This window comes from Peromyscus eremicus, chromosome 1 (genome assembly GCF_949786415.1).
Source record: "Peromyscus eremicus chromosome 1, PerEre_H2_v1, whole genome shotgun sequence".
NCBI lineage: Eukaryota > Metazoa > Chordata > Mammalia > Rodentia > Cricetidae > Peromyscus > Peromyscus eremicus.
Genome location: NC_081416.1, coordinates 97,244,229 through 97,264,470, shown reverse-complemented (window position 1 = coordinate 97,264,470; position 20,242 = coordinate 97,244,229). Strand labels below are relative to the sequence as shown.

At 36.5% G+C, this 20,242-nt stretch overlaps 1 protein-coding gene across 1 annotated transcript; it reads right to left on the bottom strand.

Moving 5' to 3' along the window:
• Positions 1 to 3,493: 3,493 nt before the first annotated feature.
• LOC131912020 (olfactory receptor 51F1-like) lies at positions 3,494 to 4,456 on the bottom strand. The gene has a single exon (XM_059264539.1). The coding sequence runs from the start codon at positions 4,454 to 4,456 to the stop codon at positions 3,494 to 3,496; it is 963 nt and encodes a 320-aa protein (XP_059120522.1).
• Positions 4,457 to 20,242: the final 15,786 nt, after the last annotated feature.

The window sequence follows — 20,242 nt, the reverse complement described above, 5'->3', positions numbered from 1 at the left end:
AACTTACTTATGCAGTAGCTTCATACACAGTTGATGAGGTGCTTTTTAAAAAACTGGTGATTGCTATTAAAATTTTGTCAGGGAAAATATCAGTGTTGAATATATGAAAAGTGTAGGGATGTAATTTCCATACTTGTTTTGGGAAGGAGATCACAAAAGTCATCCTATATTCTAGGACTTTAGGCAGAGTTATTTCACCCCCACCGTGTGTGTGTGTGTGTGTGTGTGTGTGTGTGTGTGTGTGTGTGTGTGTTATGTATGTATGTATGTATGGTTGTTTGTGTGTGTGTGTGTGTGTGTGTGTGTGTGTGTGTGTTAGAGAGAGACAGAGACAGAGATAGAGACAGAGAAATTCAGAGACAGAAACTGGAGATAAGAAATAACAAACTGTGTTTAGCCTTGTACCAACCATGATTTTTCTACATACACCCTAACATTTCACAGAGGAAAGATGCCATCACCAATGTTTAATGCCAGTTAAATTTTTATCTTGTGAATGTTTGTTCCTTTTGGATGTCATTAGTGTTTGTAATAATAGGTGCATGAGCATTATTAAGCTTAATCTTGACTGTCTTTCATTATTTTTTTGGGAGAGGTTCTTTATGTCTACTTAAATGTCAAGTAGACTATGATGTCATACCCTGGTTGCAGTACTGTGAAGATGGACTATTTACTTTTTTTCTAATGATTTACACAATTCTTGTGCTCATTATTATATTTCCTGAAATAAGATGCATTTATAAGGAATGCTTTAATGAAAAACGATCTTTACCAATTTTGTTTCTCACTGTGGAAATCAAATTTATGTTTAGCTTCTCATTATCTTCCTAATCTAGTTTGCATAGACATGAAATGCATTTTGCTGTGTGAAGAGTAGTAAAGTCTTGAGTGTTCTATTCCTCAGGCCACAAGAACTTAGAGATGAATAGTTCTATAGTAAAATGCGCAACATTCTTATTGTCATAAAAATGTTCTTATTATCATAAAAAAGGTGGTGGCCCACACCTTTAATCCCAGCACTCAAGAGGCATGGGCAGATGGATCTCTAAGTTCAAGGCCACCCTGGTCTACATAATGAATTCCAAGACAGCCAGGGCTACACAAAGAAACCCTATCTTAAAAACAAAACAAAACAAAACAAAACAAAACAAAACAAAACAAAACAAAACAAAACAAAAAGTGAGTGTGTAAAGTAGGGGTAGGATAAATCAGACTGCCACATGCTATTTTGAGGGTGGGTGTAGAACTTATTTTTATTTATTTATTTAGGTGTGTGTGTGTGTGTGTGTGTGTGTGTGTGTGTGTGTGTGTGTGTTTGGAGTGATTAGAGGACAATTAACTTGCAGTAGTCAGCTCTCTCTCTTTCCCCCGTGAAAATCCCAAGGATCAAACTTAGATTTTGCTGTCATAGTCTAAGGTGTTAACCTGATAGGCAATGTTTTGGAGTGATCATAGTAGGAAATTTGAGAGTCAAGGGTTGATGTCAATGGGACCTGGTAAGAGATTCCTACAGGTAGACATCCATACATCTCTAGTTCTATATGAAACATCATTCTTAGGCCAAACCTACAAAAATGGAAATTGCAAATGCAAATAAAGTGTTCCTAGGAATTTTATAGCTTTTCCAGTTCATAAATAATAAAATTTTGCTTTAAATGCTACTCTTTTGAATATATTTTGCATCCCCATGTGTATAAATTCAATGTAGAAGGAAGGATAAGAATCAACAATATACTATTGTTACCCGAGAAAGTAGAACTACAGATTAGGCTTGAAGAGAGTAGCAGGGAGGCCTTTATCCTTTTCTGTACCATATTTTATTAATCAGAGCATAATAGTTATTTCTTCTGTAATTAAACTTTAGCAAAAAGACTATTAAAAAGGTTTTTTTCTGATTATTTTGTAGAAAACAGAAGGAAAATGACAAAGTTGGACATCTATAGACCAAAGAGAAAGCCATAACATTTTGAGGGGCTCTACACTAAGCCCAAAGGTAAAGATCAGACATTTTAATGTTAGAAAAAGAGATAGAAAAGCAGTGTATGTGGGAGCAAGTGGTGAAGGGTAGTTTGTTAGCTTGCTAGCACCTTGGGAATTAAAAAATATCAGAAAATAAAAAACCCAATGGGGAAACTTACTCATGAAAAAATATAGTTTAAATCATTCATAGAGTTCACTTTATTCAAACTGGGATAAGGTATGGACAACTCAGCTTCTCAAGTAGTTTTTTTTTTTTTTTAACATTAGCTGTGTCAGAACTAAGGTAAATTGTTAGATGATATAGGCAGGAAATTTGCCACCAGTTACAAAAGCAATTTCTTAGGTCATACATGTCATACATGAAATGGAATTGGCTATATTGGAATTGTTCTAAGGGTATATATGAAAGACTATTAGGAACAGTATCAACAATTATCAGTGAGTGCCTGTTTCATGGATAATATTCAGTTAGGTATTGTAGAAGTTTTACAAATCAAGGCAATTTTTATCTATGTAATTTATATCCTTGTGAGAACTTGAGTGATTAGTATACATGCATATCAATGCTGATATTCATATAAAAGTGAACAGATAAGAGCAAAACATTAGAAAAGGCAGGTGATAAGACAGTGTTGAATGTCACTGGAGAGATTATGAAAAACTTAATGAAGATATTTAAAGATAAGTCATAAAACAATAAAACTTCGAGGTGGAAAGTGGGTGAAAGATTCAAGTGGAGTGGACAGTAAAGTTCACCACCAAGAAAAGTACAAAAATCTAAAGGAACAGTTAGACTAATTTTCTTATACTCTTGAGACAGTGAGAAGTGTTAAAACTAATAGAAAGTTGAAGCAGATTATAGAAGTTACGAGCTTATTCAGTTTGTATATAGGAAATAAACCCAAGATATGTTTAGTTTTCTTTTACAATTTCTTTCCAGTTGAGTACTTAATTAAAAACATCTGTAATTGATCATTTCTGGGAAAGAGAAAGGCAGTTTTGCCAATGGAGTGTTACTGGGTATATTAACTACACTCCAAGGCAGGTCCCATGCCTAAGAATTGTTGGCCAATATAAATAGGCTTGTTGTTTTTATGTTTTGTTTTTTTTTTTGTGGAATTTTTGTTTCATTTTGTTTTGTTATTTTTTGTCTTATTCATTGTTCATTTTGATTTTATTATTTTATTTTTGCTTTTTTTGAGAGAGAAATAACATGAAGTTGGGTCGGTAGAGAGGTGGTGGGGGATCTGAGAGGGGTTAGGGAAAGGGAAAACATGATAAAAACATATTTTATGAAAAAAATTAAATTAAAAATAAAATAAAAGCTAAAAAATCAAATACAAAATAAGGAAGCTGAGAGATAATGAGAATCTGAGTAAGTGTTCTGGTGGTTAAATAAAACAAAATTGTATTAGAGAAGATTATTTTGAATCTGTTTGATTGGATTATACCTAGATCCATATCACTCTAACATTTAATGTGTGATAATTGTTTCTCATCTTCAAATAAGTCTTTATGTGCTTAATGATTGCAAAACATGAGGTCCTTTGCAATATACAAGTCTGAGAATAGCTTTCTGAATCTGCTTTGTTTTCACACTGTAGATGATAGGGTTCATCACAGGGGGGATGAGCAAATACACATTTGCAATGAGAGTGGGCACATAGGGTGGGGCGTGTTTCCCAAATCTGTGGACGAAGGAGAGGCTGATCAAGGGGATGTAGAAGATGGCCACAGCAGTGATATGAGAAATGCAGGTACTGAAAGCCTTCTTCCTTTCTCCAGGGGATGCGATGCTGAGAACTGAGCGGATAATCAGGACATAGGAGAGCAGGATAAGGACAGAGTCCACTCCAGCAGTAGAAATAATTGCAGTTAGTCCAAATGCACTGTTGATTTTTGTGTCTGAACACGATAGCTTCATTACATCAGGGTGGAAACAATAAGAGTGGTGGAGCACATGGCTATGGCAGAATGATAGACGCTTAAGGAGCAGGACCAGTGGGGTCAAAATGACAGTCCCTCTAGTAATGACTACCAGACCAATCTGTGCAATCCTTGTATGAGTTAGAATGGTAACATATCTCAGGGGGTTTGAGATGGCCACAAAACGATCAAAGGCCATAGCCAGGAGCACTGAGGATTCCATGATTGTGAAGAGGTGAATGAAGAACATCTGGGACAAGCAGGCATTGAAGCTGATCTCCCTGGCATTGAGCCAAAGTATTCCCAGCACTGTCACCATTGTCGAGATGCATAAGCCAATGTCAGTGGTGGATAGCATAGAGAGGAAATAGTACATGGGCTCATGGAGAGTTGGCTCCGTAAGGACTACAAACTGCATCAAAGAATTTCCAGATAGTGCAGTTAAATAGAGACAGCAGAAGGGGATGGAGATCCAGGAATGAGCCCATTCTAGTCCAGGGACTCCAGTCAGGAGAAAAGTAGGAGAGGTGGAGTTATGGAAGATTGGCATTATGGTCTGTCCAATCAGGATCTTGACTTCCTAAATCTAGAATTTCAAAATTGTTTCAGTTGAAGTCTAATATGCATTCAATAAAGTGCACAACACTTTAGAGGGTGGCCCAATTAAGTTTGGTATTTATACATATCAGTTAACTACTTTTGACATCAGTTAGGAGAACATTACCAGAAGGCTTCCTAATGTCCCATGCTATCCGTTGTCTACTTTAGCAGTGATCGTTTTTTTTTTTTTTTGGCTTCTGTTGCCATAATTACCAATTCCTATTTTTGAACTTGATATAAGCAGAATCATGCAAACGATGCTATTTTGTTGGGAGTTTTTCCATTAAAAATTATATATAGATCTATCAGAAAGCTCAGCCGTAAGTTTGAATTAATTAAAATTTATGCAGCTAAATTTATTTCACATTTACTATTAGTATTTTGTATTGTTATCAATCATTTACTTTCAATTAAAACTTTCATTCTTTAGGGGCTAGAGAGATGGCTCAGGGCTAAAAGTGTTTGTTGCTTGTGCAGAGTTAGTTCCCTGGACTTACGTTGTGTTGCTCACAACTTCCTACATATTAGGCTCTGGGTAGCTGACAACCTTGTCCGGTCACTGGCACATTTGTACATATGTCACACACTCACACATACACATAAATAAAAAAAATTAATTGAAATTAGTAGCTAGAGTTTTCCTGCCTGGCCCACAGTCAGGACAAATCTCTGTTACCCGCCAGTCTCACAGCCGATCAGACCCAACCAAGTAAACACAGAGACTTATTGCTTACAAACTGTATGGCCGTGGCAGGCTTCTTGCTAACTGTTCTTATATCTTAAATTAATCCATTTCTATAAATCTATACCTTGCCATGTGGCTTGTGGCTTACCGGCATCTTCACATGCTGCTTGTCATGGTGGTGGTGGCAGTGTCTCCCCCCTCCTTCCTGTTCTCTCAATTCTCCTCTCTGTTAGTCCCACCTATACTTCCTGCCTGGTCACCGGCCAATCAGTGTTTTATTTATTGACCAATCAGAGCACATACGGACCATCCCACAGCAGAAAAGTGTGTCTCTTAACATTCTTATTAATATGTTCTATGAGTAAAAGGGGTTTTAAGCTAATCTTTGTTTAGTAGTACTGTTCATAGTGCATAAATATGTGCTTTCTAATTGATTTATATTTGTTTATGTATGTTTCTAAAACATGCTATTGTACCACAGTCAGGACTTAGTCTAGGAAAATAATTAATTTTTACTTGGATTTTTAGAGTAGTAAATGGTAATACTAAGTTTTGCTTGATCCATTTAGTAAGCAGTGAACAACTGTTTTTTGGATGTGCCTAGAATTCCATCCAGTTAATGTCCATCTTCATGCATGTTATTAGAGAGAAGATGCTTCAGTTCCTATGACTTTAAAGCTTGGGATTCTTGTTTTGTAGTACTAAAACCTTGCCTCGTTTGTGATTATTGACCCTTCCTCTCCTGTAGCAGTGGTCACTGAGTCAAATTATAAACTTCTTTGGTAACACATACTGCCTGATTCTTAACCTGAAGTTGATCTGTTATAGTATTAGAGAGATACACACCAATGTGTCAATGATAAGAGTGTTTTACACATTCCTGTAAATATTTTGCATAGATTTGTTTTGAGCCTTCTGATGAATCTGAGAGATGTATTTGTCTTCTTGATGGCTAAATCTTAGAAGTTTGGATAAACTCTTCATGTTTATAAAAACAGGGGGGTGGCATTGGGAATCAGAGAATAAGGGGCTCTAGGGTCCGTGTCATCACAAACTAAACCACCCTGTCTGGTGATAGTGAGGATGGCAGTAATTATGATATGATTTTCTTTCAATTAATAATATTATTTTCTACTAATATATGAAGCAAATGTGGGATATATATCTTCGTTGGAAAATATCAAATTACTTAAAGTGTCTATTGTCCAGACTTACAAAACATATTTTAGGACTGTGTACCCATTTTGTGACCCATAATTAAATTGCTGAGAGTTGCTTTTAGCAAGTAGTAGATTATTTGGCATAATGTGAATGCATAAAGTAGTGCATTTTGAAAATTACATATTTACTATAAAAGCCAACATATTCTTCAAAATGTATTTTAAACTTCTTTCAGATTTCTAATGATTCTATAGAAGACTTCCATGGTCATTTTAATCAGTTATGCATATTTTTATACATTCTTCCTTTCTATTTACACAGCTAACTTATGGATGTAGATGAATATGAGTTTGCCTTTCTGTACAAAGTATTATTTGTTATAAATTTAAACTTCTTGGGCAGTACAAGGACAAAATTTTTTACTCTTTTCCTGTCTTTTTTTTATTTTACAGCATTACTCTTCTCAGACTAACATTAAGACTAGTAGATCCTTCCAGGGATGCAAGGATGGTTCAACATACGAAAGTCTGTCAATGTAATACACCATATAAACAAACTCAAAGAAAAAAACCACATGATCATCTCACTAGATGCTGAAAAGGCATTTGACAAAATCCAGCACCCCTTCATGATAAAGGTCTTGGAGCGATCAGGAATACAGGGAACATACCTAAACATAATAAAGGCAATTTACAGCAAGCCAACAGCCAACATCAAATTAAATGGAGAGAAACTCAAAGCAATTCCACTAAAATCAGGAACGAGGCAAGGCTGTCTGCTCTCCCCATACTTATTCAATATAGTGCTTGAAGTTCTAGCCAGAGCAATAAGACAACATAAGGAGATTAAGGGGATACAAATTGGAAAGGAAGAAGTCAAGCTTTCCCTATTTGCAGATGACATGATAGTATACTTGAGCAACCCCAAAGATTCCACCAAGGAACTGATACAGCTTATAAACACCTTCAGCAACATAGCAGGATACAAGATCAACTCAAAAAAATCAGTAGCCCTCCTATATACAATGGACAAAGAAGCGGAGAAGGAAATCAGAGATACATCACCCTTTACTATAGCCACAAATGACATAAAATACCTTGGGGTAACACTAACCAAGCAAGTGAAGGACCTATATGACAAGAACTTTAAGTCCCTGAAAAAAGAAATTGAAGAAGATGTCAGAAAATGGAAAGATCTCCCATGCTCATGGATAGGCAGGACTAACATAGTAAAAATGGCAATCTTACCAAAAGCAATCTACAGATTCAATGCAATCCCCATCAAAATACCAACACAATTCTTCACAGACCTGGAAAGAATAATACTCAACTTCATATGGAAAAACAAAAAACCCAGGATAGCCAAAAGAATCCTGTACAATAACACAACCTCTGGAGGCATCACGATCCCTGACTTCAAGCTCTACTATAGAGCTACAGTAATAAAAACAGCTTGGTACTGGCATAAAAACCAACATGTGGACCAATGGAATCGAATTGAAGACCCTGACATTAATCCGCACACCTATGAACAAATAATTTTTGACAAAGAAGCCAAAAGTGCACAATGGAAAAAAGAAAGCATCTTCAACAAATGGTGCTGGCATAACTGGATATCAACATGTAGAAGGCTGCAAATAGATCCATATCTATCACCGTGCACAAAACTTAAGTCCAAATGGATCAAGGACCTCAACAAAAATCCAGCTACTCTGAACCTGCTAGAAGAGAAAGTAGGAAGTAGTCTTGAACGTATTGGCATAGGAAACCACTTCCTAAATAGAACACCAGTAGCACAGACACTGAGAGAAACAATCAATCAATGGGACCTCTTGAAACTGAGAAGCTTTTGTAGAGCAAAGGATATGGTCAACAAGACAAAGTGACAGCCTACAGAATGGGAAAAGATCTTCACCAACCCCACATCTGACAGAGGACTGATATCCAGAATATATAAGGAACACAAGAAATTAGACATCAAAATGCCCAACAGTCCAATTAAGAAATGGGCTATAGAACTAAACAGAGAATTCTCAACAGAGGAAACTCAAATGGCTGTAAGACATTTAAGGAATTGCTCAACATCCCTAATCATCAGGAAAATGCAAATCAAAACAACTCTGAGATACCACCTTATGCCTGTCAAAATGGCTAAGATCAAAAACACTGAAGACACCTTATGCTGGAGAGGATGTGGAGCTAGGGGAACTCTCCTCCACTGCTGGTGGGAATGCAAGCTTGTACAGCCACTTTGGAAATCAATATGGCGCTTTCTTAGAAAATTGGGAATCCATCTCCCCCAAGATCAGCTATACAACTCTTGGGCATATACCCAAGGAATGCTCAACCACACCACAAGAGCACTTGTTCAGCTATGTTCATATCAGCATTGTTTGTAATAGCCAGAACATGGAAACAACCTAGATGCCCTTCAACCGAAGAATGGATAAACAAAATGTGGTACATATACACAATGGAATACTACTCAGCAGAGAAAAACAATGACATCATGAGGTTTGCAGACAAATGGATGGATCTAGAAAAAATCATCCTGAGTGAGGTAACCCAGACTCAGAAAGACAAACATGGTATGTACTCACTCATAGCAGGATACTTGAAGTGGAACAAGGATGACTGGACTGCTACTCACATCACCAGGGAGGCTACCTGGAAAACAGGACCCCAAGAAAGACACGGGGATGCCCCAATGACAGAGAAATGGAATGAGATCTACATGAACAGCCTGGACATGGGTGGGGGTAGTGAAGGGCGAGGGTTGAGGGAAAGAGAGCTTGGGGGAGCGGGAGATCCCTGCTGGATCAACAGCAGAGAGGGAGAACAAAGAATAGGAGACCATGGTAAATGAAGATCACATGAGAATAGGAAGAAGCAAAGTGCTAGAGAGGCCCACAGAAATCCACAAAGATACCCCCACAACAGACTGCTGGCAATGGTGGAGAGACAGCCCGAACTGACCTACTCTGGTGATGGGATGGCCAAACACCCTAATTGTCGTCGTGCTAGAAACCTCATCCAACTACTGAGGGATCTGGATGCAGAGATCCATGACTAGGCCCCAGGTGGATCTCTGGGAGTCCAATTAGCGAGAATGAGGAGGGTTTATATGAGCGAGAATTGTTGAGACCAAGGTTGGATAAAGCACAGAGACAAATAGCCAAACATATGAAATATGAACCAATGGCTGAGGGGTCCCCAACTGGATCAGGCCCTCTGAGTGGGTGAGACAGTTGATTGGCCTGATCTGTTTGGGAGGCATCCAGGCAGTGGGACCGAGTCCTGTGCTCATTGCATGAGTCAGCTGTTTGAAACCTGGGGCCTATGCAGGGTCGCTTGGCTCGGCCTGGGAGGAGGGGACTGGACCTGCCTGGACTGAGTCTACCAGGTTGATCTCAGTCTGCGGGGAAGGCTTTGCCCTGGAGGAGATGGGAATGGGGGGCGGGCTGACGGGGGGAAGGTGAGGGAGGCGGGAGGGGGGAGAACAAGGGAATCCGTGGCTGATATGTAGAACTGAATTGTATTGCAAAATAAAAATTAAAAAAAAAAAGACTAGTAGATCCATCTAGCATTTTTTTATTTCTTCACTTCACTCTCTGAATGTAAGCTCAAACACAATATCTTCATCAGAATTCAGTCTTGTACATGGAAACTTAGGCTGTGCATTTTTTCTCTTTTCATCTGGTAGCTTTCCATGAGTTATATGATAGTCTTACAGAAATATCTGCAGATTCATGGCAGCGCCATAAGGCATGCTCCCAAATTCAGAAATCTGCGTATTCTCACCCCATTTTTTTTTTGTAATTTTTGAAGTTCAAACACAATGACCTCATTTTCTCCCTTCAGCTCCTCCCATGTAACCTCAACTCTCTCTGAAATCCATATCCTCTTTTTCTTTGTTAACCATTAATTCCTGGTTTGCTGCAGTTGTGTCTAGCTTACACCACTGTCTGTTTCTGAGGCTTTCATTTCAGAGTAACTTTATTACTATCACAGTGTAAAAGGAAGTCTTCCTCAACTATTCTATTTCTATTAAATTTTCAACACTGATAAAGATGAGCAAACATATGATCTACTGCTAAAATTGATAATCATCCTAAATCAAATATCTTTGAGAGTAGCTCCTTTAAAATAAAGCATATGGAGATGGATTGATTAAAAAAGCAGGGCAATGTTTCTTTATACCCACAGATAAATGTAGCCCTCAGACCTCATAAAGGAAACTTCTCTTTGCAATAGAGACCACTACATAAAATCACAACCAACCAAAGTGCAGAGTTGTGGAGCTCAGTTCCAATGGGCACATCTACAAAACACTAAGGCTCAGGGAACATTGAAGGAGAGGGGAGGAAAGCTTCTAACTGCCAGAGAATCAGGGAGTTTTCTGTAAGACTGTCTCTCAGGACTGTCAGAAGCTATGCCCATAAAGTCTCGCCAACATGACTCCCTAAGGAAGATGAATTGAACAAGGACAGCAACAAAAGACCTGCTGCAGTACAAGGGGGCATCTCAGAAAGCCTCAGTTCTACAAAGGCAATGAAAGAATACTGAGAAAGGAGAGATAGTGTTTGCCAGGGAAGAGCACACCAACCGATTATCCAGTACTAAATGGTCAGCTCTTCAAATATCCACACAGCACTATACAGACTGAGTAGGCTGCATTTATATAGTTATGAATACATATGTGTATACATATGTGCCTGTAACATTAATTTATTGAAAGAAAGAGGCCATGAATTTGAAAGAGAGCAAAGAGAGGTCTATGGAAGGGCTTGAAGGGAGAAAAGGGAATGGAGAAATGATGTAATATATTATAATCTCAAAAAATGAAAGAAATAGAGAAACAGGATGACACCCAATGCATGTTCAAGTCTACACAAGCCAATCTGGTTTTTACCAAAGAAACTATGAGAAGCGGACTTTTAGATTTCATAGGATGTTTAACTATACGATCAACCTAGATGTTTTTCCTTGTGACATATACCTCTTATTAAGAAAAACAGGCAAAGACAATGGCATATAGGGTGGTTCTGATGGAGAAACATTGAATTTTGTAATTAGCATTAACACACACATTTTCATCAGAAGTGGAAACAAGGAAAAACATATTTCAGAAATTCAGGATTCTGATTTTCATTATTATTTCAGAACAGAAAAGAACTACACAGTGCTACAGATGGGTGTTGTCTTAGTGGAAGCTAGAGTCTTCTGTAACCGAGGAATCAGATCCCACACCATATAATAATGCCTATTGAGACAGCTGCCAAGGATTAGTCATATACCCAGCTTACAAAACAAAACAAAATAAAACAAAATGACAAAAACCAAAAACCAGAACAAAGCAAAAACCAAACCAAACAAATAAGCAAAACCCAAAAACAAACAAAAAACTAAAGAGATTTTCCTTTGTACTGGGAAAGCGTAAAGAAAAAAAATAGTATTATGAAATGTTAAAAACATTACATTAAAAGAAAATAGCATCTGAAAATCAGAGAATGTACATATATAGAGATGTGCAGTAGTATCTGTAAGCCACCAAGAACAGAGTCTATTACATCATAAATTGTTTTATGTCATCGTCATAGGTGTCCAAACTTTTGTAGAACTCAAAGAAAATATTCTTACAGCAGTGCATATAATACCACCACACTGTACCAAGAGAAAAAAAAGTACATAGAAAAAAGGAGTCAAAATAATGAAACACTAAAAATACAAAATTAATGAACATGCTGGATGCATTCAAAAGTGAAATTAAAGTGTAATTGTTCAAATCAGCTCAATTTGGACAAATTCACTTGAAAAATTCTTATAGAAACAAAGAATAGTGAAAAGAAAGTAATGAGAAAATATTTGGTAAGGCATGAAATCATATACAAAATTCTTGACTTTAATAAGTTTTTTAAAAGTTACACGTTTTTCAGAATAAAATATGGATTTCTATAAAAATTTTAAATCAAGCCGTTTTAAAAAGCTAGACTAACCAAAGAAATGTTTAAATTAAGCTGTAGAAATAATAATAAACTTTTCCACAAACTTATCCAACCCCCCCAATGACTAAGACTTGGACATTGTGGAGTATAAGACATAAATAAGTAGAAGTTTAGAGACTGTGAACTATAAGATATGAATATGTAGAATGTCCCCATAAAGTGATTAGAAAGGTCAACATGCAAGATAGCGGTTCTCTAAATGCAATGAGCTAAGGCTACGTAAATATTTGAATGTCTAGAGCTGAGAAGAAGGCAGGAAAGAAAATGCTAAGTTCTGACAGTATATGGAAAAACTGGAAACACCCTGCAGGGCTGGTAGCATGTAACAGTACATCCCCTTTGAAAAAAGAATTGGCAGTTTCCTAAATATTCAACCATAAACTCACCATAGGATCCAGAAATTCTTCTTCCAGAAACTTTCCAAAGACAAAGGAAAGCATATGTACATAACACTTACACATCAATGCTCACAACAGCATTAGTTACAATAGCCCCAAACTGGGAACAATCCAATTCTATCTGCTGGATGTGTGGTGAACAAACTATGAAGCACCCGCATGATGGAATGATGTTCAGACTACTGCAATGTGGATGTACCGCAGACACATTGTGCAGTATGAGAAAAGCCCTAGTTTGAAAATTACAGTGTGATCCACTTTAATCAAATCATTAGAAAAGAGAAAAAATTTGGTGTGTGGCCCGTGTGTGTAGAGTACTATACATGTGTGTGCAGGTGCTCCTGCTTCTCATGCTCAGAGACCAGGGGAGGTCATCAGGTGCCCTGTTCTATCATTTCTCACTTTAGTCCTATGAGACAGGGTCTGTCACTGAAGCTGCAACTAGGCTGGTGGCCAGCAAGCCTCAGTGAGCCACTTGTTTCTGACCCACCTCCTCAGAGCTGGGGTTACAGTGTGAATGGCCATGTCTGACATGGTTATTTCAGATTCAAACTCAGGTCCTCATGCTTGACTAGCAAATTCTCTTATCCACTGAGCTATATCCTTAAGTCTTGAAAAGAAATTTGATTTAAAGACAGAAAGCAGGTTAACACTTGTGTCTCTCTGGGGGTGGGAGTTGGACAACAACCAGGAAACTATTTTGGGTGATGGAAAATCTTCTAAAATTGGATAGTGGTGATGGTTTCTCATAAGCAGTAAACAAAAGTTCAGAAAATACATCTTCATATAAATAAAACATAAAATGTAGCTTTAAAATAAAACATGAAATGCTGCAGTGTTTTTTGAGAATGGAACAAGAACAGGCAAGGAAAATTTTTTTTTATCTGAAATGATTGACAGGTATTTACCAACATAGAAAGATTTGCTGTGATCTGCACTATTATATTAGATACTGACATAAATAGGAGAATTTAGTTCCCATTTGGAAACAGAGTCCTGGAATATAATTATAGAAAGAGGTCCAGATAAACACTAAGTAGACTTTAAAACCAGTAGCAATTGAATGAGGTAGTGAGGAAAAAGTGTTACATAAAATGACTTGATTAAAAAAAAAAACATAAGACATATCACCAAAATTATATTGAAATTATTTCCTGCCAGTTAAATAACTAAATATCAATAAACCACAGATGCTTTAGAACAAAATGCAGGTAAACATTAATATAATTTCAGAGTGAAAGCAGAATTTCTAATAACAAAACTAAAGCTAAAAGCCAAGGGGGTCAAACTTGATGTTTTTATTTTGGTAAAATATGAAGAATTATTTTATAGCAAAATGTCTCCCATCTTTAAAAAGCTGATTGCAAAGTGATAGAAATGCTTGAACATATACACCATTCAGTTAGATAATATGCTTACTGAAGAAACAATGGAACATGAGAACTCATTTCTGCTCCTGTAAGTCACCCCTCATGTATACTCCCGGAAGTAACCCCAATAAAACTCACTCGTTCATGAAAAAAATGAAAAAGTGGAATTCACTAAATAATTACTAGTTAATACAGGATGATTTGACATCAGCAACAGACAAAAGAATGACCATGTAGCTTCAGACTGAAGAATTTGTTGAAGGTTCCTCTGAATGATACAGTGGATCCAGTGTGTGAATCCATGTCTTTCAGTGTGGTCCTTACTATGTCACATTGTCTTTCTGTTGTTCAGAATTAAATTATAAGTATTAATTCAATTGATGTTCCCAGGACCATAAATGGAATAAATGTGCTGTAGAAATGCAAATCAACTAGAAATGTAAGAGGGTGTGCCCATGTCTGTACTTGGGAGTTTCATTATTACATGTATCACAAATACATCATAAGTTAAATACAGAATATATGTCTTACAAAATGTTGGGTCTAATTAGACATTTTCACACTTGTATATTAATTTACTATGACTGCTTAAACATATATAAGTAAAACATCTACATGGAATTTGAAGTTTCTGAGTAGGCAGTCCCACAGAAGTGAACGGAACAGGCCTCATAAGTATAGTGAGGAGTTCAGAGGAGTGGAATGGTATAGGCTAAGTAAGGGAGGGCCTTACCTTGAACAATGTGGAGAATTAGAAGCCTTACAGGTGGGTATGTTGAAGGAAAAATACCACCAACTTTGCAGTTGTCTTTATACTTAAGTCCACTGAAATCTTGTGTCTTTTGAGATGAATTACAGCTCAGCTTCAAATGACCAGACAAAGTTATTACAGGCAGAGAAAGTATGGTTTCCTACCAGAACGCGGCTGCTTGTCTGGACCCTTAGTGGAGGTTTCTCTTATTCTTACATAGTGGAATATATGAAGGCCACCCACTTCTCTCTATGAATGGAGAATCTTTATAAAGACTTTTGGTGACAAAATCACTTACTCAGCTGGCGTAAACACAAGCATGTGGGATTTCTGGGCCACGCTGCTATGTCTCAGTGCTCTGCCCCCCTGGGATGCTTAACTGACCTCTGGGCTCATGAAAACTTAGACATATGAAAAGAACCAAATAAAGTTTTCTTTTTTAAAGGAGACTTTACATCAGGACGCTGGGTGGGTCTTCAAGGGGTGTGTCAGAATACTAAGATCTGTTATGTGTATAATTGAAGTAACAGAAACTTCAAGAGGATTACTGTTAGCATAAATTACATAGTATGTATGCATTGCAGTTACATAGTATGTATGTCTTAAGTATCTGTTAAAATGAAGACACGAATCTCCAAGATTCAGAAGTAAGCAGTAAATTAGAGAGACAAAATCAAGGGTTCCATTGAGAGTTGCTATTTCAATAAAAGGAAGAATTGGCAGCTTGGGAACTCAAGTGAAAGAGACTTCCAGAGAAAATTACTGTTATTCAGGTTTTTATACTGATTAAATCTTGTCCAGTGGTTAAGGCTTTCTAAGTAGTTTTAAGTTATCCTATTTAACCTTGATTATTTATGCCAAGCCAAGGCATACCTTTTAATTTACCTTTTGTACCAATGAACTTGGTGTTTGACAAACTATATACCACCCACAGTGTCTGTTGAAATAACTTACTCTCACTCTTTTTTAATGTTCTCTTTTTATTGGAAAAATTTTCATGCTATCTACTTTTATCACATTTACCCTCTCCTCTGATCCTTCCCAGATCTTCTTCCCCACTCACTCCTCATCCTTTCTTTCTCTCTCTTTAAAAACAAACATACAAAAATATACATGCGCGCGCGCACACACACACACACACACACACACACACCCACACACACACACCATATGTACGCACAGGAAAACAAAATATACAAGCAAAAGACCAATAGGACAAATTAAAAAAAAAACAAAGCTCAAACAAAGCAGCATGAGACAAAAGGTCTACAAAAATACATTGGGTTAGTTCTGTGTTGACCAACTTTTACTCTAGGCGCTTGACAATCTCCTGCAAAGGAAAAAAAAATACTTTTCTCCAATGGATTCTCATTGGATATATTATCCTCACTTTTAAATATTTCAGACTAGGAAAGACAATCATGGGAGTAAAGAAAGTAGAAAAGTAGAAGACATTTTGTTCATTTCTATTTGGGCCATTAGGTTAATAAACTAGCAAAAGTGATGTAACTTGAGCCAGGAGTATTTTAACCTATATTTAATATTTTATTTTAATCTAGAAATTACAGACGCATTCATTCTTTCATGTTGAGCCTTTTAATGAAACTGAAAACTGTAAGTCTGATTTTTTTACTTTGTAATTAGCAAAATATTCAATGGGCCATGTAAAAATCCCATTATGATAATTATGCTCATTGAGAAGTGATACAAAAAAATTGATGATAGCTGCTTAACGGGGTAGTGAGGTACTGCTGCTTAGAGGATGATCTCCAAGGGTCCAGCTGCTGGCATTGGTGACATATTTGGAGGATGATAGGCAACTGGCTCAAACATTCCTGCTTTTGGGAGAAGCATCTCAGAGCACCAAGATCTCTGTGGAGCATTAGCAGAAATCCAGAAAACTCTGCTTTGATAATACCGGTGGTCAGAAGAAAAGACACCACACTTACAGGCATTTGTTTTCTTATCAGCAGAATAGGATAATGGCACAGATCACTTCTGAAAAATCTAAAGTCAATATATAGGCTTATGACTTAGTATCTTCTTTGAGGGTGGATTTGTGATTTAGAGAGCAGAAGAAACCTTGGGATATTTTTACTTAATATGTAATTTCAGTATAAGATCAATTGCATATTTGCATGGATGAAAATTCAAAAATGCAAATGAGAAATGGATGAAGTTAGGGGCTCCTGATAAAATGTGCCTGAAGTGGCAATTCCACAGAGTCTGTCTGATGTTCAAAAGGGATTTATTCTGTGTTAACTTACAATACACATAAGGAAGTTGGTCACAGGATCCAGAAAGGGTATGGCATGGTCCAACAAGGTTCTCTGGAGAGCTTTGCCTTCCGCAGCATCAGCAATCAGCATCCAAGACCACAAGGTAGCCAAGAGCGCCAGCATGTATGCATTCCAGGACTTAGTCCCCTTCGGCCATGCCCTAGAGGAGTTAGGTACCTAACAGTTACCTGCTGCCTGCTAGGGGCAGTGCTGCAGGGTAAAGCACAGACAACCACCCCTACATGTGCCTATAACAAGAGAGTCTGCAGAGACCGAAAAATGAAGCCAAAGTGGTAAAATATATGAAGAGTGGAAACAAAACAATCATATTTTTGTAAGGTGGAATCAGTTTGAATGGTGTTTCAGAGACAAGTCACAAAAGACATTAATATATCCAGTTTAGCTAGTCAAACAGGATGGCATCTCAAAAAGGGAAATAAGAAATACTATTTTAATCTGATTAAAAAGGAAGTTTACACACAGAGACAGGAGTCTGAGAAATGTTGTCACTCCTCTGAAAGTAAAGTGTTTTAATTGTCTTGTATCCCTTACTGACAACTGGGGCAGGATGAAGCACGCAAGGCAAACTATGTTGACTTGGATTCACTTTCTGATTTTGAAGGACCAAGGAACTTGAAGGATTTTGTGTGGGTTGTCTGGAAGGTGGTTAGAAAAGTGCATTTTAACATTTGTATGGAGCAGGTGTTGAGAAATACTCAGTGAATGAACAATGAACAATAAGGATGTAATTTGTGAAATTAATTTTGAACAATGGATTTCTACCAAATCATAGGACAATTAGTGCAAAAACAGATTTAAGTTACTATTGAGATTTTTTTGGTGATTAGTTTTGCATATTTTAATTCTCCTAAATTGTCACAGATTAAGAAATATTAGCTTTTAAAAAAATCTAATAGTTTACATCATTTGCCATTAACCAAGTTTTAATATTAAATGAGATTCCTAAAACAATAATTGTCAGAATAAGCAATTCTTTAATATAACAAGCATGAGAATTTTATGTATAATCTAAATTATGTATAAAGGATTTTATTGTTTCTTAGCCTAGTAACATAAATTTTTAATCTTGATTATTTTTTAGTTGTTAAAGTGTCTGGTACTGCCCCTGATAACCAGTAGGAAAGGTACGACATAACAAAATGTTTATACTTTAATTTTTTTGAAATTGTTTTGTTATTCCTATGATCAGTGATTTTGTAGGTGTAAGTGGTATTGGGTATTTCTTTGGCAAAATATTTCCCCTTTTCTGAACATATTTCAAAAACTTTCAGAGATATAGAAAAGTTGTGTGAAGGTTATTAATTTGTCATATATCCTTTGTCTTCACACACCATTTCCTGAGCATTTGAAATTTTAAGGGAGGCACATGAAGACTGAAAAGTGGCATACTGTTGAATTTCTCTCAAGAAGTTGTCCATAGATTGTCTGATTTCTTTGTCTGGAGGTTTGGTGGTTTGACTCTGTTGTGTTTCACCTTGTTTATGCTCCTTTTAACTTGATACACTTGACAGCTGTTCATCGTTCCCTTCACATTTCAAGTTATGAATGCTAATGGTCCCAGATCATCATCATATGACATAGTGACCTCTTCTCCATGTTTCTAGAAAATGATGAGGATTTGGACACTAAACAAAGCCCATTCCTGGAAGACACAGGACTGCCCTGATAAGTGGCTTTGACTTGAAGACATCTAATGACCCTGAGTAACTGTTTAGAACTACACAACAGTTTAAGATTTTATTTCTACCATACTGTCTATGTACTGTGCTGTTGTGACCATTAACTCATTTATCACCACCATGAAGAACTAAGGCTGTTGGTGCATAGTCAGGGCCTTATAGCTGGGTTTGGGACATTCTCTGGGGACACTATGTTATTAATGAATATAGAGTTAAAGAGAAATTTTGGAGAAATGGGGAGCTTTTGTTCATTGTGTGTAAATATCCAGTTATATCAGATGAACAAATTCTAGAGATCTGAGAGGCAACACAGCTCCTGTGGTCAATAGCAATGTATTGAACATGTAAATAATTTATTAAGATAGTATGTCTCATAGTATAAATTCCTTCCATAAAACCAAGGCAAATAACAACAACAAACTAAAACTTAACAAGAACACAAGAGAATGTTCAGAGGTGATCATTACCTTTCTTATTTTGATAGCTTCATGGATATATACATATGTAAAAACTCAATAAATTTTATGGATTAAATATATTTTTTGGACCATACCAGTTGTACTTCAACAAAAGTTGCCATATACAGACATATATAAGCAGCACCAAATGAACTCAGCAGGCTATATATATAAATACACACATAAATAATATATTATAATATATTGCATGTTACATAATAATATAATTATATATAATATACACATATACATAATAAAATTATATTATGTATAAATAATATATATATATATAATTATATTATATATTTATAATAAGAGGCCATGAATTTGAGGAGTAAGAGTGACAAGAGTTTTTTAGAGGAAATGTTATAAATACAGTATTCACATGTGAAAATTTAAAACAAACAAAAGGAGAAAGGGACAATTGTACAAGCTATAGCCTATGAGAGATTTATAATGAAATTCTTATATTTTTCAAGAGTAAAGAACTAGATTAGTCTAATGAGCAGAAACCTACATCATGGGAAGTGGCTCACAGTAAAAGAAATCCAGTAAAAATCTGGTAAAGGAAGGTAGTGATGAACATAAGTTATGATCTCAGCACCAAATGTGGTGGAGGGAACTATTGATTTTTGTCCTAAATTTTTGGTATTGAATCTTTCTTTCAGACTTGCCAATTGACACCCAGAAGCATAGAAATGGGATAAAATCAACATGATGTATAAATGGGTCCAGTGATTATAGAAGTCAAATGCAACTTGCTCATATTTATTGTTGTATTAGTAATCCTTATGTGTTTTCCTTTCCACCTGTTGATGAATGTTTTGTATTGCTTGTCATTTTACCTGTTTTAAATAAAGCTACTATGAATAAACTTGCAAAAGGTCTTTGTGAATACCTGTGTATTGTGGTCTAGCTAACTGATATAAA

Bases quoted from the DNA above. Each gene is read 5' to 3' on its own strand.
- LOC131912020 (XM_059264539.1), bottom strand. From the start codon at position 4,456: ATGCCAATCTTCCATAACTCCACCTCTCCTACTTTTCTCCTGACTGGA.